We start from the raw sequence: 20,856 nt of genomic DNA, 5'->3' as shown, positions 1-20,856 counted from the left end.
TTGTTTTCTAAGCACATGGAATTGTTGTCGTAAAGTATAGTAAATGGGAATGGCTGTGTCATCTATTATGAACTTTTAGTAAATTTATTTTTCCAGTGTGTTTGTAAAGTTTACAGTCACTGTGTTACTGCTCCTGATGTGGAGTTAGCCCCTGACTCACAAAGACCCCACACTTTACAAACATCAGATTATGAAACCAAACTGCCCTTCCTGCAATCAGCCCTCCCTCTGGTGGTAATTACCACTGATTCCGTGCCAACATACGTACAGGTTTGCAATGCTAACATCTACTGGGCAACCTCTGACCACAGTGTGAGGACAAAGCAAAAAGCATTGCTCCGAAATCCAAGTGTGCTTTTGGCTAGAACCATGGTCTTGGAGTAATCCACCAAAATGACAAACACAAAAGAGTTGATGTGCCCACTTTATGTTCACTAGGCCCTTTAGAAAGCATGGCGTTGCTCCTTTGACCACATAATGGAACATGTGAATCTATAAGACAGGTGGTACTGTGGACAACAGGAAATGGACATGGTTCACAAGGAATGCCTCACAAATGTTACCATGGCAAAAACTAGAGGAGTACGTGACCCAGCCTACTACTGCATTGTGAACAAACAAGGGCAAGATTCTTGCCAAGAGGATTAATGTGTGTATTGAGAATATTAAGCACTCTTAAGAGTGCATGAAGAAAATGATCAGTAAAAGAAGCCAAAGAGAAATGTACCTGGGTTTACCTGAAGCACCAGACTACTTCCCCCAAGACCCTCAGAGAGGTGCACTTTGTGAGAACCAATGGAAAGGGACCTGAGCTGCTGCAATCAGTTCATGATATAATAATTATAATAATAAGTGTAAAATAAAGATTTCAGGGCTATAAAAATGTTAATTGTTTTGTTTTTTTGATCAATAGCTTTACTATTGAAAAGAAGGAAAAAAATCAAAATGTGAAGCTAGTGTTTTCTTGACATCTCTGTCTGTACACTACACATGGTAGTTCCATCTCTCTAACCTTTCTCTGAAAAATTCTTTATTCTGCATGCTTCTATTTGCACCGTGTAAAAGGTAGTTTTCTCATCCTTGAGGAACTCAAAAAGTTTGAAAGGGCAAAAGCAGGGCTGAGGTTAGATGGGGTAAATTTTCTAATTAAATGAGCCTAGGACAGCCAGCCCTTGCTACTACCCTGGAAGAATGAGCAAATGCATTGTAATGGAAAACAATTCCTCAGGACAATTCTTCCGCCCTTTTTCTCACCAATACAAGTTTCAATTTTCTTAATCATCCTATGTCTTGAAAAAATCTATTAAGATTACCCTTTTGAAATTCCCAAAACAGTTACCATAACCTGAGCTGACTTCTTGGCCTTGAATTTAACTGGTCCAGAAGATCCCTTTGGAAGTCACTGTTTTGACAGGACCTCTTTTTGAAGGCACCCTAACAAGCTAAGACAAGTTGTCTATTAACATATTTTTCTTAGCATAAACTTAGTGCATGAATGAACTGGAACCCTAATAGCAATACTTTACTTATTTAATGTTTTATTGTGAATTATGTAATAGTTTACATGGGAGAACATTCATTTTACATTCATCCTACTGTATATCTTTACACTGCAGAGCTTATGGGTAGGGTCCTGCTCTCCACTCTTCTCCTGGACTGAAAAGTCAATCACTCCCCTCCTTTTGCTACAAAACATCTACCTTTACATTTCCAACACTCACAGTCAGTTCTGATAACAATTACTCAATATTATACCACAAGAGTCCTATCCGCATCTCCTTTCATCATCCCCGCCCAAACAGATTGGATACTACTCAGTAGGCATACTACCTTCCTCTGCTCCCTCTGTACCTGGGCTCCCTCTTGAAAGCTTGTAAGTCAGTCACTTCTTGCCTTTGTAGCCCCCCATACCCCATTTTGGGTGTCCAAGTTGCCCATCCCTATCTACTCTATGGAGGGGGTGAGAATAATCCTCGCTGTAAAGATTTGTCCCCTCTTAAGTTACTGCAATCATAGGTATAGGTCAAGTTCATCAAATTGTGTCAGATTGTGAGAATAATCCTCGCTGTAAAGATTTGTCCCCTCTTAAGTTACTGCAATCATAGGTATAGGTCAAGTTCATCAAATTGTGTCTTTTTTTTCCTATTCTTCTAGTTGAGGTCTGATCATCCAGTCATTGAAGCCAGATAAAGTGGGTATTATCTGCAAGTATGGGTGTTCTTGTGCATATGCCCTCTCTTCTTATCAGCTGGACGTTTCACTCTCCACTCTAGTCCTCTGTGGCTATGTCACTGACTCTGGGCCCAAGAGCCCCCAGGTCTCGCCATAGTGCTGGCCAACCAGCTCTCTACCCGGGTTCACAGGAGTCTATTGAATGTGGTAGGGCTTAGCTCGCAGCTTCATTGATGTTTTTCCCTCACTTCCCCTTATCAGTGATGCTCTTCCTTCTTGATGGTCGTTGTATCTTGTCTCTTCTTTGGCTTCTTTTAAACCTAGTTAGAGGACAAAACTAACTAATCCCAGACTTAGAGTCCTGTATAACTTCTATGAGTCAGACTGCAAAGTTGTATGAACTGCAAGATCGGTGGTTCAAGCTCAGCCAGTTGCTCCTTGGAAACCCTATACAGGGTTGCTATGGGTCGGAATCAACTCTACGGCACTTAACAGCAACAACCCAATCACTTGAGGAATCCTGGTGTGGTGCTGTGGGTTAATGCAATGCGCTAGACTGCAAAGCTTGTTTGAACTGCAAGGTCAGCATTCAAGCTTACCAGCTGCTCCTCAGAAACCCTATATAGGGTAGCTATGAGTTGCAACAACAATCCAATCACTTGATGGATAGAAAAGCTGCATCAAGTAAATTCAAGGCACTACCGGTCATGTGAGTCGGAACTGACTTAAGGACACCTAGCAATAATCTTTTTATTTGTTGTTTTTAAATGTTTTATTGTGAATTATGTGATAGTTTACATGGGAGAACATTAATTTTACATTCCTCCTATCACATATTGTTTCACTTCCATGGTTACAATCCCCTCCATGCATCGTTAGCTAACCAAAGGGTATACACTATAAGCCTACTCCCTCCCGGTTGTCAGCACACAGCCCCTCTCCCTCTCTGGGTCTAAAGTACCCAGCTGCTCCATCTCTCCACGTCATCATCTCTGCCTCCATCTCAGGCATCACTGCTTCTCTGGGTAGGGTCCCGCTCTCCGCTCTTCTCCCTTGATGGTCCCAGGGACCTCCGCTCCTAGACTAAAAAATTAATCATTCCCCTCCTTGCTACAAAATGTCTGCCTTTACATTTCCAACCCTCACAATCAGTCCTGAGAAGAGTTATTCAATATTGTATCACAAGAGACCTATCCCCATCTCCTTTCATCAGCCCCGCCTAGACAGATTGTATACTACTCAGTGGAGATTCTACCTTCCTCCACGCCCTCTGGATCTAGGTTCCCTCTTGAAAGCTTGTAAGCCAGTCAATTCTTGCCTTTGTAGCCCCCTCCCCTCCCCCATTTTGGGTAGCCAATGTCCAAGTTCTAACAATAATCTTTACAGGAGCAAATTACTAGGTCTTTCTTCTGTGGAGCTATTGGTGGGTTTGAACCACTGACCATTCGGTTAGCAGTAGAGCGCTTAACCACTATACCACCTGGGATCCTTTCATACCCCCAGTTAAGTGCCATCAAGTCAGTTCCAATTCATAGTGACCCTGTATAGGATTTCTGAGAAGTGGCTGGTGGATTTGAACTACTTACTTTGTGATTAGGAGTCCAGTGTTTATCCTACAGTGCCACACGAGGACTCCTCACACTCACTAGAATTACTATATTCAGAAACATGAAAACTATCATGTATTGGTGAGGATGTGGGGAAACTGGAAGCCTCTTGCATTGTTCATGGATATATAAAATGGCAGCCACTATGGAATATAATTTGGCTTGTCGGGGTCCTGACTCGACAAGGGGGTTAGGTTCACAAAGGAGGGAGATCTGGTGGCAACAGAGATAGAATAAAAGTACACACAAAGACGCAAAGAGAGAGACAAGAAGACACCCCAAGACCAGAGTGGATGCGACACTGGCGGACAGATCCTGGACTACGGGCATCGTGGCCCCTGCAGGCAGTAAAGCACTGCCCTGCAAACCTTAATGCATGCCTTGTCAGCTGTTAACGCCTCGCATGCCAGCCATAACGCATCGCATGCGGGCTTCGGTCTGCGCCTCCGTTTTATTTCAGGGAGGAGTTTTACATAAAGGAAGGCGGGGTTTATTAAGACGGGGTACAGAAGTGAAAGGTGATTAATCGTTCAAAACAGGACACAATGATTTACAGGAATCAAATTCTAAAACATACATCACAAGTTGTCTTGATAATCTAACATCCTTAATTTTCCAGAAATTCAAGCAAATTATTATATGGTACTTTTCAGGTTCGAATCCCAGGGCAGCAACTCAGTTTCTCCAGGCTAATTAGTAGTGGTTACGAATCGGGCTGCAAACCTTAAGGTCAGCAGTTCGAAACTACCAGCCACTCCGCGGGAGAAAGATGAGGCTTTCTACTCCCGTAAAGATTTACACCCTCGGAAACCCTGTACTGGATCGCTATGGGTTGGAATTGACTCAATGGCACAACAACAACAACATAGCACCTAATGTCAAATGGGAAAAATGTGAAAAGGATTGAAAGGAGTCCCGCTGTGTCGGCTGGCTGGTTGAGGCCTGCAGGAAGAAGCAAGACGCCTAGCTGAATGGTTTCCTATTATTCTTTAGACAAAGCCCCGGAATACGCCAATATACTGAGTTAATTCCTTGGGAGAAACTTGCTTTTGGAACTTTTTACAGCCTCGGCTTTAGGAGCAGTTTTTTGTTTTAATATTTGTCCATGGGTATCAAGGGCTCATGCATTAAGTTAATATCAAACATAACTGAATAATTGATAAACAGTTTGGACGAGCTTGCCCAGTGGCCAGAGTTTGTTCCTCAAAAAGATTTGTTCCCAGAACCTTAAGCACTGCCAACACAGTGGAGACATTAAGAGAGGCACATAAGAAACCATTTTCTCAGAGGCTACAGTTACAGGAGTTCAAAGCATAGCATGAATTAATAGGACTAAAGAGAATTATACAGAGGTAGCCCAACAGTGAGTTCGTAAAAGCCAATGAACCCAGGACGTCCGGAGGTTACTTCCTTGAGCCCTCAGGGTCTCTGGCCAGCAAGTCTGAGTACAGCCACATGCTGGATTTTCATCCATGACACTGGTCGTCAACACCCCAATATGTGCAGCCTGCAACATTGGCTGACCCTCAAACAGTGAAATGCAGAATTACCATATGACCCAGCGATCCCTCTCCTAGATACCTAAGAAACCTGAAAGCAGAAACTCAGATACTTATACATCAATGTTTACTGGTAATACAACAGCCAAAAGGTGGAAACAAGTGTCCACCAAGAGATAAATGGGTAGACAAAATGTGGCAGTCATACAATGGAATATTATTCTGCCCTAAAGAAATTATAATACATGCTACAATCTTGATAATATGAAAATAAAGTAACTGAAGTAAATCAAGATAGTAAAAGAATACTTATATGGTACTGTACAATCAGCACAGGCTTGTAAACCATAAGGTCGGCAGTTCAAACCCACCAGATAGTCCTCAGAAACCCTATACTGGGTCGCTATGAGTCAGAATCAACTCAAGAGCAATTAACAACAACAAATATGAAACATACAGAATAGGCAACTAGAGACAAAAAGGTTTATTCATGGTCACTAAAGATAAAATAGAGTCCTGGTGTGGTGCTATAGGACTGCTAACTGCAAAGATGATGGTTCAAACTCACTAGCCACTACTTGGAAACCCTATACAGGCTCGCTAGGAGTCAAAACCAACTCGATAGAACTTTACAATACCAACAATAATAATAATAAAATAAGGGGCTGGAGAATGAAGGAATGAAGTTTATTTGAGATGATGAAAGGCCTTTGGAAATAATTGTGACAGTTGAACAACATGGTGAATGTGCTGTCATTGACTTGTACAGTTAAAAATGGTTCAAGTGACAAACTTCTTGTTATACATATTTCAGCTCAATAAAAGTTAAAAACAATATTTAAAGGAATAAACAAAAAACCAGGAGTGAGACTTCCATTTTAAAACGGTAAAGTCAGTTCCATCTCTGGAAAACCACCTAATGCAGAGATGTAAAAGTATTTGCCAAAAAAAAAAAAAAAAAACAGTAAAAGATTTTTGAAGCTAATAACAATCGTTTCAAAAGCATGGAGATAAGAGAGGCACAAAAAGTGAAGTGGCAAGGTTTGTTTTAACATAGAGGCATTGTTGTTAAGTGCCCTAGAGTGGGTTCCGACTCAGCTACCCAGTATAGGGTTTCTGAGGAACGGCTAGTGGATTTGAACTGGAAACCCCACCTTGCAGTCCAGTATCTTAGCAGGACTCCATAGATGCTTGTTTTTGACTTGTTAAGTGCCATCGAGTCGGTTCCGACCCATAACGACCTTTTACAGGGTTTCCAAGGAGCAGCTGGTGAGCTTGAACCACATGCCTTGCTATTCAAACAATTTTGTAGTGCCGCGCATTAACCCACAGCGCCACACAAGGACATCCTGGGCAAGTAACAATTACTTTAAGTCTCTACTTCCTCTCCTCTAAGAGTGGATGATGTTCATTTCATCCCTTCTGATTGGAAAAGTGGTACATTTAAGTGCTGAATGACTAGGAAAAACAAAGTAGGCCTCTAGACTCCACTGTAAGAGGCAGAGAGGGTGGTGAAGGATGCCCCCAAACGAAATGTCCCGCCCTTTAATCTGTCTCCAAGGTGGGGATTCTTCTGACTCCGCCCCCTATATCAATCAATTTAGACCTGGTGTGCATTCAACCTGGAGCCTCAGATTAGAAGGGCGGGAGGAGGCTAGGGGGAAGTTATAAATGGAAAGGGTGAGGGGACAGGGAGGAGAACCACTTACTTGATTTGCGTAAACTGGTGAACCTTCCGAGGGAGCCACCCTTCTCTTTTCTCCGGAGCCTCACGTTACCTGTTTGGTGCGCTTGCGCACCAGGAACCACACGCTCGAAATCACCTGTCGAAACGCCCACTTCGTTCGGCGCATGCGTGCCGCACGCTTCCCGGCCTGTTGTGTCACGTGTTAAGTGAATGCGCACAGTCCCGGGTGGGAGCTTCCGCCGCAGTGGCCGCCCGGGGCCCGCGGGAGCCCAGGGCGGTGCCAGGCCGCAGAAGGTCTGATTTCGGTTTCAGATCTACCTCGAGGTATGCAGTGTATCCGCCACCCGGCAAGGGGAGATCAAGGGACGGCGGGGGAGATGGAGGTGACAGGGTTAAGTGGGATAGGGCGTCGAGGCCAACCGCAGCGAAGACAGGCCCGGGCTTCTCCCCACCTGCGGACTCCGCTGCCCATCTCCCTCCTGATCCCGGGCCTGGGTCCAGCACTGAGGCCCCAGACCTTTGCCGCCTGCGTCGCAGAGTTGTGTCTGAATCGGACCTCGTCTTTTCCCGTAGCCCAGCCACTCCCATCGCAGTTGACGGGCCCCACCAAGCACCCAAGTCACCGAAATCTGACACTTGGACTTATTTTGAGCGCTCCTTTCGAACACCCCCATCCAGTTAAGCTCCGAGCCCTGTGGATTTGACCTAACTCTGGAATCTGCCGCTTCACGCCGCCCCACGCCCCTTAAGCCGACATGATGCTCAGTGGGGGCGGCTCCCTCCCCCTGTGGTTCCTCCTCCCCACTGTGCACCTGCCCTTGTGCAGCTGGAGGGATGTTTCTGAAATGCCAGCCTGGCCCTGTCACTTCTCGCCCCGGTTCTCTGAATAATGCCTAAACTCCTTTAGGCTTAAAATTTTTGTGGTTGTTTTGCTCCTACTGCTCGAATTTCCAACTTCGCTTCTACCATTTCTTGTCTCATTTTATACTCCGGAAACACCAAGTTGATCGTCCTTTTCTTAGTCCAAGCCAAACTGTCTCTCACCTCAGAACCTTCTGTCAGGTGGTTCTCTCTGCTTGTCCCCTGCTCCTTCTAGACGCAACACAGGCATCATTTCCTCCAAGAAACCTTTTCTCCGTGCTGCCTCTTCCAGGCGCCCAAAGCCCTGGGAAAGCCCTGTCTTCATGTAGCTGTGCCTTGAGGCTCATTTCTACAATCCTGGTGCTCAGTCCTAGGATTGGTTGTGCTGGCTCCAAGGGGGTGAGAATGCTGAGTCAAGTTTCTCTAGAGCGATGCTGCCCAATAGAACTTCCTGTGATGCTCTGAGTGCTCAGTATGTGTGTTCTGCTGCCCAGTGCAGAAACGACAGTAGTTCTAGAGCACTTGAAATGTATCTAGGATGACTGAGGAACTAGATGTTTAATTTTTGATCATTGAAGTTTAAACGGAAATAGTTACTTGTGGTTGCCATGTTGGACAGTTCCACTCTAGGCCTTAGGTCCTTTCTGGATCCTACCCAACTTCCCATCTACCTTTTACCTAAAGTTACTTCTCTAGATCTGCTTTCCTGGGCTCCTCCCCACCCAACTTGGAGTCTAATCTACTTTTCTCAATTAGTTTAGAAACTTTATATCGTGTTCTGCCCCTCCCCCACATGTAAATCCATAACCAACCAGTCCCCATCTCATTCCATTTCCCCATACTCCTCGGTGCTGTATCCCATCTGTGATGTCTTTGTTGCATCATGAAGAAGCTAGGGGGCAAGGAATAGTTCTAGGGTTCCAAGCAGAGAGAACCACTTGATAAAAGGTGAGAGACAGCTTAGCTTGCACGAAGAAATGGAAGACCAACCTGGTGTTTCTGGAGCATAAAGCGAGACAAGAAATAGCCTCATGAAGCTGGAAATGGGAGCAGGTGGGCAAAACAATATTTTTGTTTGTTTTGCCTGCCTGCTCACATTTCCAGCTTGGGAGCAGGGCTCAAAGGCTGCTCCAGGCTCAGTCTGTCTAATACTGCCAACAGGTAAACATCTAGGATGCCAGGCCCAAGACCTCGGAAGGGTCCTAAGGCCAGTGGCCAGGGTGTGGCAGCTGCCAAACAGGTATGTATCTCATTTCTTTCATCCTCGGCTATTTGAGGAAAGAGGGGTCTCTAGACCTTGGGGGAAGTGGGTTACCGGTGTGGTTTCCTCATTAGTCAGGAGGCTGAGCAGTGCCTCTAGGAGGTGGCAGAGCCCTTAGAGACGCTGTGAGTAACCCCTACCACACGCACAGGTAGGGGATGAGGCCTGAACTGGCAGTGTGCGATGGCACACCTTCTAGCTAGTCATCCTGCACTGATCCCCCCTTCATGTTCATGGTCTAGTGGGCTTAGGAGCAGCTAAAGTCCAGAGTATTCTCATGGGGCCTCAGCTTTGTGGGTTCCTCATTTAGGGCCATAGCTTTGCATGCGAGGATTTGAGGGCTGTGACCAGGGGCTAGGAACCTAGACATGGCCCATATGGGTCTGTCCTCTAATTTTCTCCTTTTATTTTGCCTGACCCCAAACCCTGAGCCATTTCAGTTTCTTCCAGAGCTTGAACTCAAGTCACAAAGATCTTAGTTTTAATTCTGGCTCTGCTACTTATCTGGCTGTGCATGAATATAAAAATAGGCCCTGCCACTCCGTTGTGAGAATTCACTAAAATAATCACCTAAAAGTGCTGAGCCATTGCTGTTGTAGTTCTTAGTTACAATCACAGCTCTGTAATCTATTGAGTTGTGTGATCACCAGGAGATAAATGTCCTGAAGGGTAATAACTCAGGCCTAAGTTTCCTTTTCTGCACAGTGGGCTGACAGACAGTGAAAGAGGCCTGATGCCTCCATCTGGAGCCCTGAGTTGGGCTCTGGGGCTGGGCCCTGCTCCTGCCTATTGTGTGCTTCCTAAGGAGTCATCTCTGTACTCAGCTGGGGCTCTTTGTGGAGTTCAACCCTGAGGACATGCTGCTGGGAGTGGAAGAGACAGAAGATGACGCGGACCTGGAGGCAGAGTTGCTGGCCCTCACTGGAGAGGCAGGGCCGGGGGCCAAGAAGCCAGCACCCAAAGGGCAGGGTGAGCTTACAGTACTGGGGTGGGCTTGGTACTGGGCTGGTCCTTCTCTCCATCTGGCTCTGCTCACACTCTCTCCCTCCCCATCATGGACAAATCTGATTCTCACAAAGACTAATTAATGTCTCCTTGCTTAGCCCTAATCATTTAGAAGCTCAGTTAGCAAGGACTGAACACTGAACGGGCACCTAGTGAGTGCACAGAAGCTCTCCTATGAACAGATAAATGGACTCATGCTCCACAGCCTAGACCCTCCACGCTTCTCTGGAGAACTCCTCAGAGATAACCACCCCCATTGCCAGTGGCTCTGAGTCAGGGCAGTAGAAGGGCCTGGGAAGGGATCACTGGTCTGAGAGAACCCCTGGACCCTCACCTCTCAGTACATCCAACCCGGGTTTGGTGTAAGATGAGCCTGGGTTTGAATCCTGGCTCTGTCATTTGTACTTTTGTGATGTGAGTAAAATTAACATTGGTAATTTTCAGTTTATTTATCTATAAAGCAGGGATAATAGTACTTATCTTGCACAATAGTAGTGAATTGCAAATGAATTTTTAAAACCTTTACAGATGGTGAAAGGTGTGGTTGTGGGGAATGAATGGATATGTCTATGAGTCATAAAATGCAAAGAAGGGAGTAGCCCTGAAAGGTTTCCCTGATAGTGTTTTGAGCTGGGTCATGAAGGATGAGCAGGAGTCTTCTGGGTGGTGGGACTTTGGTTATAGATGTGAAATGGGATTTCTTCTTGGGAGTGTGTACTCAGCCCAGTGGATTGAAGACCCTCCTTCACTCATCCTGGCCCTAACCTATGTTGCCCTGATCCTCTTCCCCCAGCTCCCTTGCCCATGGCTCACATTGAGAAGTTGGCAGCGGACTGTATGCGGGATGTGGAAGAGGAGGAAGAGGAGGAAGGGCTGGAGGAGGATGCAGACTTGCTGGTGCGTCCTGCCAGGCTGGTGCCCAAAGGCTCCTGGTGGGGGAGAGAGGTGTGACAAAAGCCCGAGCTTTGGCCCTGTGGTCTCAGACTTGGAGTAAGCTGCTGGTCCTCATCAGAGAGGAAGGGAGGGAGGCCAGGCAGCCTCACTTTTCCTGGCTGGACAGTGTGAGACTGCTCTGGTCTGAGCTCGACAGTGGGGGACTCTCAGATTTGGAGGCAGCATTTTTGTCAAGGCCTTCCTTGGCCAGATCAAAGGAGGGTGATGGCTGAGGAAGGCCATCAGGCACAGTGGCTGCCAGTGGGGAAAAGGCCCTTTCTTCTCAGATTCCGTTGTGGACATGGCCATGAGGGCCCTAAGACCCTGGGACTTGTCATGTCTCCACAGAGTGAGCTGCAGGAGGTCTTGGGTGTGGAGGAGGAAGAGGCTGGGACCCTGGATGGCGACATGGCAGCCAGCCTGGGTGGCTCTGAGGAGGACAAGAAGGGGCAGGAAAGCACTGACCCTCCAGTGCAGACATTCCCAGGGGCTCAGGTAGGCTGTGGAGGAACCCTCGGGCTTCTGTGCCCCTCACTGTCCATGTGGAGCAGGCATGGAGAGTGGCTTACATATCCTTCCAGGGTCCCCTGTAGCAGCTGTCCCAAGTAGAAACCCAGCAAGAAAAGCCCCTTGGTGACTGACTGGCCTCAAAGGCCTCTCTGTCTCCCAGACCATCCCCTCAGCCATTTCCTGCCTCCACTGATTGTTGCCTGTGTGTTGGCCTCTGGCCTCTCTTGGGAATCTTTGTCTCTCGTCTTGAGTCCCAGAACGCCATCTTGTGGGGCAGTTTCCTGACTGGGAGGGAGTGGCCAGGCTCTGAGGTAAAGTGTCTGCAGGTTGAAAGGCCTCCAGGGCTGCAGACCCTGCTGGAGGAGCGGCTCCATAACTACCGCTTGGCGGCAGCCAGTGCCAAGGAAGCAGGGGAAGCAGCCAAGGCCAGGCGCTGTGAGCGAGGTGTGAAGGTGGGTGAGCCTACTGGCTTGTTGGGACCTGGGGTGGTGGGGCTGAGGGCCATGGAAGAGGCGGCTGGGAAAGGTGGGGCCAGTGGAGCAGAAGCTTCGTCCAGGCACTGTGGAAGTGAAGGAGGCCTAGCCTGGCCTGGAGTAGGTCCAGGCTGAGGTAGCTGGCTGGGTTTCTGGACTAGTTCCTCTCCCTCAGACTCTCGAGTCCCAACTGGCAGCAGTGAGGAAAGGCAGGAAGATCAATGAAGATGACATCCCACCTCCAGTCGCCTTGGGCAAGAGGCCCATGGCCTCCCAGGAAGCAGCCAACAGGAGCCCTGAGGCAGATGCCCCAGTGCCCCAGGCTGTAGAACCAGGTATCTGGAGACACCCAAATCCTGCCCTGGTTTCCAAGATCAGAGTTGTGGCCTGCCCTCCCCCTCAGGCCACTGTCCTTGGTCCCTGGAGCTGTAGGTGTGCATCTTTTTTTGCCCTTTTGTGCTCTGTTCTGGTGTGACACTGTAGCACTAAACTGCAAGGTCCGTTTGAACCTCAAGGTCAGCGGTTTGAACTCACCAGCCACTCCTTGGAAACCCTATACAAGGTCGCTAAGAGTCGGAACCAACTTGATGGCACGTAACAACAACGTCCTCTGTGGGCTTTGTGTTTCTCCACAGACATCCTGTCCCAGCCTGAGACAAGCCCTTTGGACAGTCCTGGCATTGCTGCCCCACTGGATTCAGATCCAGACCCTCGGGCTCTGCTGTTGGACCGACAAAGAGCGTATAAGATGGCTGCACTTAATGCCAAACGGGCTGGAGATCTGGATCATGCCCGAGAGCTCATGAAGACTGGGAAGGTATGGTGTCTGACTGAGAGGCCATGTCCCACTTGTTTCACAGATAAGGCCCAGAGAGGGGCAGTGACTGGCTCAAGGTCACACAGCTAGACTGGGCTGGAGTGAAACTGGCTTGAGGGAGCATTGCTCTTAGGCAGGTTTTCAGGTAACCCTGGCTTATAGCCACATTTGCTTTTCTTCCTATTTTAGAGGTTTGGTGCCATCCTGGAGGCCTTGGATCGAGGACAGCCCGTGGACCTGAGTGCTATGCCCCCAGCACCTGAGGGTCAGTGTGGGGTTGGTGGGGAGGTTGTTAGGTTGGGGCTGGCTGGAACCCCCACCTACATCTCTTCTCTGGGTCCTCCAGACCTGAAACCACAGGTGTCCAAGGCCCCCACAACACTTTCAGTGGTATCCCCGGCAGTGGAGCGAGTGCAGCCCGTGATGGCCCCGGCGACGCCAGGTAGGGCAGGATGCAGGGATGACTGGCTGGGGCTGGGTGAGCAGAGCTGATGTCACTTCCTTTCCCCACTCAGTGGCCCCTGCAGAACCACAGACTGTGCTGGATGCCCTGCAACAGAGGCTTAGCAAGTACCAGGAGGCAGCTGCCCAGGCCCGGGGCGGCGGCAATGAGCGCAAGGCCCGCATGCACGAGCGCATCGCCAAGGTGGGTAGCAGCGGTGCAGCCCCATTCTGTGCCAGGCCCTCTGCTCCCCAGCGAGCCCTGGTCTCCGAGAGTCTGTCTTGTTGTGTCAGTCTGTCTCTGAAATTTTGCTACCTTGGGGGCCTTTTTCCCTCCAGAGCTGTCTTTCTCTCCTGGTTTCTTCCTCTCTGTGTGGTGAGCATGGAGCCTGCCAACTGTTGCTCATTCTTGGCCTCTCCCCCTGCCTCCCTTGCAGCAATATCAAGATGCCATTCGAGCGCATCGAGCTGGTAGGAAACTTGACTTTGCTGAGCTGCCTGTACCTCCGGGTGAGTGGAGCTTGAAATAAGGGCTCTAGGAGGAGGTCTCTCACAGATCTGCTTCCACCTGGTGGAAGCCACCCCCCCACCAGCTGTCTCTCTCCTTCACAGGGTTCCCCCCACTCCCGGGCCTGGAGCCCACTCTGGGCACTGCAGAGGATACACTGGCAGCTGCACTAGCAGCTGCTCAGAAGCTGGCCACGTCAGAGGATGCAGCCCCAGCAGAGGAAGATGAGGAGGCTGAGGTTTGGCTGAGACCCAAGTCCCAGGGGTTGATGAGGGTAAACAGACAGCAGTGAAGGGTAAACCCAGACCTTGTGCCTGACATTGTCCATGCCAACCAGCCCAGTGATGTAGGTGTTCTCTGAGACAATTTTGACCAAGAGTGCCCAGCTAGGAGTTAGCAGAGCTAAGATTCAAACCAAGTTCTTTCAGACTCAGAACCCAGGTTTGATCCCTGTTGCCCTGATGTCTCCTATTGGGGAAGTTTAGACCAGAGAGCTTTTAAAGCTTCCCAGAGAGGGAAGGTTACTCATCTTAGGTCACAAAGCTAGTTAGTGTAGCATTAGGAAGAGAGCCCAAATCTGAGAGCTGCTGTAACAGGGGCGGGGAGCAGACCACCCTATGACAGTCTTCTGGGACCTACAGGATGAACCCCCAGCCCAGGCTCCAGTGGCAAAGAAGCCAGCACAATCTTTGGTCCCTTCATCCCGACCACAGCCTGAGCCCAAGCCTTCAGGTTCTAAGGAATCACTGAGTCCATCAGGTGAGTCAGGAGAAGATAATTGGCGGGGTGAAGGATCTAGTGAGGGACAGGCATGGCCCCAACCAGTGTCTTCCTCCCTTTAGTGCGGGAGCAATTGGCAATGCTGGAGGCCCGGAAACTGCAGTACCAGCGGGCAGCCATTCAGGCCAAGCGTGGCCAAGACCTGGAGCAGGCCAAGGCCCATCTGCGGGTGGCCAAAGGTCTTGAGGCCCAGATCATCCAGGTTCGAGCTGGCCACCCTGTCAATCTCTCCAAGGTGAGTCCCAGTTGGGTAAACACCAGGGCTTGTCAGGCAGAAGGTGGGTGGGTATCAGAGTGGGTGCCAGAGAACTGAACGAGGGGGGGGCACATCCCTGGATGAGGCAAGATTTGCAAAGTCTGGTGACAGTGTGGGAAAGTCTCTTCCCATAAACCCACGAGAGACCAAGGAAGGGCAGGTCAAAGGTGACAAGACCACTATGGGATAGAGTGTTTTAGCAGCCTGGGGTAGAATGGAAGGCAAATGAACTTCCATTACGCTACAGTTGAGTTGAGGCAGATGAACACTTCGTTGGGCTCCACAGAAGAATAACTGACTCTTGGGGCCCCTGAGGGGCCTTGTGACTTGGGTAGGTGCCTTCACCCTTGACAGATGAGGAGGGTGACTTCATCTTCATCCACCACGAGGACCTGAGACTCTCCCAGAAAGCTGAGGAGGTTTATGCCCAGCTACAAAAATTGCTTTTGGAACAACATGAGGTCAGTAGGCTTTTTGTCTGTTTTCCCCTTTCCGTGCCCACAGCCTGCCTATGGGGACAGGCCTCTGACCAGAAAGGCCTGATTTCAAATTCTAGCTTTTCAAGTTAACTGGCTGTTTATCCTGTGTAAAGCATGTACTCTTCTGAACCACATTTTCCTCATCTACAAAATGGGATGATAATGCTGCTCTTTCAGGGTGGTTACGAAGTTCATACAACAGAGTGGCGGGTGAAGTACTTTGTAGTGGGGAATAGCAAATGTTAAGGGAGAAATACAGTATATATCCGCCTAAAATAAAAAATTAAATTCAAGCCTGTCGTCATTGAGTGGACTCATAGCAAACCAGATAGGATAGAGTAGAACTGTCCCTTATGATTTCCAAAGCTGTAACCTATAGAGGCGTCCTGGTGTGGTGCTGCAGGTTAATGAACTGGACTGTAAAGTTGGCTTGAACTGCAAGGTCAGAGGTTCAAGCTCATCAACTGCTTGGAAACCGTATACAGGGCTGCTATGGGTTGGAACCCACTCGACGGCACTTAACAGTCTTTAAGCAGATTACTACATCTTTCTCCTGCAGAGCAGCTGGAGTGGTCAAACCAACCTTCAGTTAGCAGCCAAGCCACCAGGGCTCCCTAATATGCACGAGAGAGCTTCAGAAGTACGTGGAAAAATCCATTATTTCATTCCATTGCGCCACAGACTTTTGGAGCCCCTTCATACATACCTATGTGTAAACATACGTATGTGTTGTTGTTGTTATGTGCCGTGGAGTCGGTTCTGACTCATAGTGACCCTGTACAGGGTTTCCGAGGCTATAAATCTTTATGGGAGCAGAAAGCCTCATCTTTCTCCCGCAGAACAGCTGGTAGTTTTGAACTGCTGACCCTGCGGTTAGCAGCCTGATTTGTAACCACTACGCTGCCAGAGCTCCTTAGGCATATATGTGTGTGGATATATATAGAGATTTTGTAGCTACAGGTATATAGGTATATAAAGGCTTCTAAAAGTTTGTGGACAATGGAGTTTTCCCATGAACTGTTTGAAGCCCCCCTCACATGAATGCATTGCTTCTTGTTCTTCTGGAAAATCTTCTGAGATGATGTTTGGACTAGGCTTTGAAAGCTCCGTCAGAGTTTGCCAAGTCAGTTGTGAGGAAAGGGTGTCAGAAGAGGAGACAGTAAAACTTAGGCAGAAAACTGTGACAGAACTTGAACCCAGTGCCCTTGGAGTATGTGTTTAGGGGGAAAGGGAGAGGCTACGGAGGAAGGTTGGAGCTTTAAGAAGATGGGCTTTGATTGCCCATCTAGGCAATCAGGTCCTGCTCTGAGCTCTGATGTCATGCTGGGTCTCTGTTTTCAGAAATGCCTGCTATTCTCCAAGCAGTTCATGCACCAGGGCAGTGTAGCGGAGACCACTCGGTAAGTGTAAGGCTGGGGTAGACTTGTGGGGCAGGGAGCAGAAACAGAGCCCTGTCACGCTAACATGCACACCCTTTCCTCTCAGGTTTGAGAAGCTTGCTCAGGACCGCAAAAAGCAACTGGAGATCCTGCAACTGGCTCAAGCCCAGGGCCTTGACCCTCCCAGTCACCACTTCGAGTTGAAGACATTCCAGACTGTACGGTGCGAAAACCTGAGGGAAAGAGCCCTTCTTGGGTAGAGGCCCAGATAGGAAAGGGCAAGAGGTTAGGGAACCCAGACTGAAGACTTCAGGGTGGTCCTGCTGTAGACACTGGGGAAGTGGTGAAGAATAGCAACAGGCTACTGCCCGGGAGGAGCTCTGAGCTGATGTATTTGTGTGGAAAGACCTCTGGACTGGGAGTCGGAAATGGAAGTTTTGAATACCAGAATCACTGCTTCTAGCTGAGACCAGCTTTTTCTCCCTGGTCCCTGGCCCCACTCTCTTGGCCTCCACTGGCAAGCACTGGAAAAGGTGTCTTTGTCCACCACCCTCCTTGACTTGGGTTCTTTCTGCTTCCTGATTATAGGATCTTCTCAGAACTCAATAGCACAGAAATGCATCTGATCATTGTCCGGGGAATGAACCTCCCAGCCCCTCCAGGTAACCCCATAGACTCTTGCCCAGACACTCCACAGTCAAGGACTTGGACTTGGCCACTCCCTCTGACTCCATTTCCCCCTCACAGGGGTGACCCCGGATGACTTGGATGCATTTGTGCGATTTGAGTTCCACTACCCTAACTCGGTGAGGTTCAAGTAAAGGTGGGATGCTCTGGACCCCTTCTTCAATTCCAGGACCCTGTGCTAAATTTTTCCCAAACTTGACAGGCCTGTTGTAGGGAGGGGCTTGAAGTTCCCTACAGGGGTCCCCGTCCCTTGACACTGATGTAGCTGAGTCCCTAACCCTATATGTCTCTTGTTTACCCCAAGCTGTCTCGAATTCTCCCTTGTTATTGCTCTTAGGACCAGGCGCAGAAAAGCAAAACCAGCGTGGTGAAGAATACAAACTCGCCAGGTAAGCATCTCCTTGAGCTGCAGCACTTTTGTGTCTAGACTGTTTGGGTAGCTTTGATCTTACTTGTTCCTTTCAGTATGAGTGAGAGAGGCAGAGCTTATTCACCAGTCCTCCTAGCGTAGTGGTTACGAATTGGGCTGCGAACCGCAAGGTCAGCAGTTCAAAACTACCAGCTGTTCCACGGGAGAAAGATGAGGCGTTCTGTTCCTGTAAAGATTTACAGCCTTGGAAACCCTGTACAGGGTTGCTATGAGTCAGAACCGACTCCATGGCACATCACCACCACCACCACCACCACCTGTTATAGGAAAACTGAAGCTCAGTGAGTTAGGAGGTGGTGACTTGCCTTGAATCTCATAACAAGGGGTGAAATGAGACTTGAACTCAGAAATCCTGACTTTTAAATTCCAAGTCCTTCCCTCCGTTATGTGTTGTCGGTTCTCATGGAGTCAATTCTGATTCATAATGACCCTATGTATGCAGAGTTTTCAGTGCCGTGGACTTTCAGAAGATCACTAGGCGTGTCTTCCAAGAGACCTCAGGGTGTGCTTCAACCTCCAATCTTTAGGCTAGTGCCTGTGTCAACTACAAGCACAAAAATTAGTCAGTACTTGAGACTCTGGTGGAAATCCCTCTGAAATGCAGGCAGAGAAATCCAGACGAAAGACCAGACTTAAGCCTGCTTTCCACTTCCTCAGGAAATCCCTTACCTTCTTCTTATCTTGCAGAATATGATCAACTCTTCAAACTAAACATCAACCGAAACCACCGGGGCTTTAGGAGGGTGATTCAAAGCAAAGGAATCAAGTTTGAAATCTTCCACAAAGGGTGAGGAGGCCTGCCATGGTGGACTAGGAAGAGGGAATAGCATTTCTGTGGTTGCTACTGCTACCCACTGTTACTGCCTTTTTTTTTTTTTTTTTTTTTTACACTGGGCTCAGTCAGCCAATCCGTTCCTGCGTCCTTGCCTAGTCCAGTCCTTTGCTGTTTCTTGGCTCTCTAGATCCTTCTTCAGAAGCGACAGACTGGTCGGCACAGCCCATCTGAAGCTGGAGCGACTGGAGAATGAGTGTGAGATCAGGGAGATTGTGGAGGTAGGACCCAGAGGTGGGAAGAGCAGAACCAACATTAGACTATAGTCTCTGTGATGTGTGCCCACTACTTTAATTTTAAATATTCGTTATTTCGTGTATAGCAGACAGTATGCACACTTCACAGTCAACGATATTCAGTGGGTCTGAGAAAGTTATGTAACGTCAAGTTGGTTCTGACTCATAGCGACCCTGTATAGGGTTTTCAAGGAGCAGCTTGTGAATTTGAACCACTGACCTTGGGGTTCAAATCAACCTTATGATCAAGTGCTTACCTTACAGTGCCACACCAGGGCTCTCTGAGAAACTTATAGAGGCCCCCAAATATAAAGTGGCCATACTCTTTCTACAAACCTCAGGACTTCAAGTTCCCAGGAAAGTGGATTAGAGAGGATCCTCAACAGTTCTGAGGACTGCTGTTGACTTAGCACATGCAGATTCCTTGGTTTCTGGAGACAGTGGTATGGTTGGGCAGTCGTCTGGCAACATATGAAGTGGAGCAAGCTCGTAACATAAAAGTTGATGTTTCTGTAAGCAAGGCACCACCAGAATGCAGCTAGAATTAGCCCCTAGACAGCTCTTCAAGCTTGCATGGGATTTTGCAGGCTCAACTTGTGTCTGACTGATGAGAAAACTAAAACCCAGAGGAAGGGTGCTCTGTCGTGTGCCCCTGGCAGAGATAGGACCAGACCCTTGCTGGTCCCTGCCCTTGTGGAGCCTTGTACCCTAGTGTGGCTTGGTCTGTATTGGCCTGTTGGCACTTTTAGCATTCCAGCTAACCCCTCTCCTGGTAGGAGGAGGGAGCCAGTGTGGTGGGTTAGAAGGAAACTCGGTTGCTGACTCTAGCTGCGCATCTGCATTGTATCATGTGTTCTTATGAGACAACTAAAAACTACTACCAAATGACAGGGAGGGCCCGGGTGGTCATGAATCAGACTCAACACTGCAGACGTCTTAGTTCCTCGGACTCCTTTTGTTTGAGCAGAACGAAGCTCCCAGTCCCCAGCTTGTTAACACTCTCCCTCTCTGTGCTCCTCACAGGTCCTTGATGGACGGAAGCCCACTGGAGGAAAGCTGGAGGTGAAGGTGAGGCTGCGGGAGCCTCTGAGTGGCCAGGACATGCAGACGGTCACAGAGAACTGGCTGGTCCTAGAGCCCAGGGGCCTATGAGGTGGGTGGCTCTCTGGACATTCAAAACCTTTCCCTGCTGCTCTCTGCCAGGGCCCCAAAGGGATGGATCCTTCCTTTACTCCCAGGCAAGAAAGCCTGGGAGTTTCTCATGTTCTTCAATAGAACGGGCGGGAAGTTCACCTTTCAAGGTGTAACTGTCTTCAAGAGATCCTTTCTAAAGCCTGTCTGTGTCTTCACTGCAGGTGGACTGCCTTCATATGCTTTGTGTCCCTGTGCAGCAGACAGCAGTCACAGGAGGAGTCAGGCCAGTGATCCTCTGCAGGAGCTTCCTGTTCCCAGCTCTGTGCCTATGAGAGCATTTGTACATGAGCGAGAAGTACCAAAGACTCGTTAAGTATGTGCACTACTGACCATACCACAGCCCTGCTGCTGACCTGTTGCGGGCCCCCTCTCTGCCCCCCATCCCCCTGCACTCTCCCTCCTTGTGTGTGAGGGCAGGAAAGCCCTGAATCCTCTGTGCCATGGAGTCTTGCAGCTTCACGTCCTCACCCCGCATAGCGATTGTGTGCAGCTTACCCCAGTCCCGGCTGCACCATTGCTGGGTGTGCCTTTAAACGAAATAACTATAGGGGATAGGAAAACTCAAGGGTGATCTGGGACCTCCCCCATTAAGGGTGGTGGGGGCAGGGTCCAGTGACAGCCTATCCCACATAACTCAGTTTACCCAGCTCTGCCTGTGCCTTCGTTCCTGACAGCTGCTGCACTAGCCTTCTTGCTTCCCAGAGGAGAGTGGAGGAGAGTAATTTCGGTACTAAGTGGGAAGTAAAGGGAAGGTTGTATCTTCGATTTAGTCAATGCACCTAAGACTAAAAGACTGTTAACTGGAAGAA

The 20,856-nt window shown here is 48.8% G+C and overlaps 1 protein-coding gene across 1 annotated transcript; it reads left to right on the top strand.

Annotated features, from left to right (window-relative positions):
• The first annotated feature begins 9,000 nt into the window (after window positions 1-9,000).
• On the top strand, window positions 9,001-20,005 carry CC2D1B (coiled-coil and C2 domain containing 1B). The gene is made up of 23 exons (XM_006839769.1): window positions 9,001-9,066; window positions 9,912-10,056; window positions 10,886-10,989; window positions 11,374-11,520; window positions 11,862-11,987; window positions 12,184-12,343; window positions 12,644-12,825; window positions 13,015-13,090; window positions 13,172-13,267; window positions 13,341-13,471; window positions 13,704-13,776; window positions 13,879-14,019; window positions 14,408-14,533; window positions 14,617-14,789; window positions 15,146-15,271; window positions 16,631-16,689; window positions 16,775-16,891; window positions 17,257-17,330; window positions 17,416-17,474; window positions 17,693-17,744; window positions 18,473-18,572; window positions 18,748-18,838; window positions 19,877-20,005. Exons 1-23 carry the CDS (start codon window positions 9,001-9,003, stop codon window positions 20,003-20,005), a joined length of 2,553 nt encoding a protein of 850 aa, XP_006839832.1.
• The last annotated feature ends 851 nt before the right edge of the window (window positions 20,006-20,856 follow it).

Source organism: Chrysochloris asiatica, unplaced genomic scaffold, assembly GCF_000296735.1.
Source record: "Chrysochloris asiatica unplaced genomic scaffold, ChrAsi1.0 scaffold00026, whole genome shotgun sequence".
Taxonomy (NCBI): domain Eukaryota; kingdom Metazoa; phylum Chordata; class Mammalia; order Afrosoricida; family Chrysochloridae; genus Chrysochloris; species Chrysochloris asiatica.
This window is presented reverse-complemented; position numbering and strand designations above follow the sequence as displayed.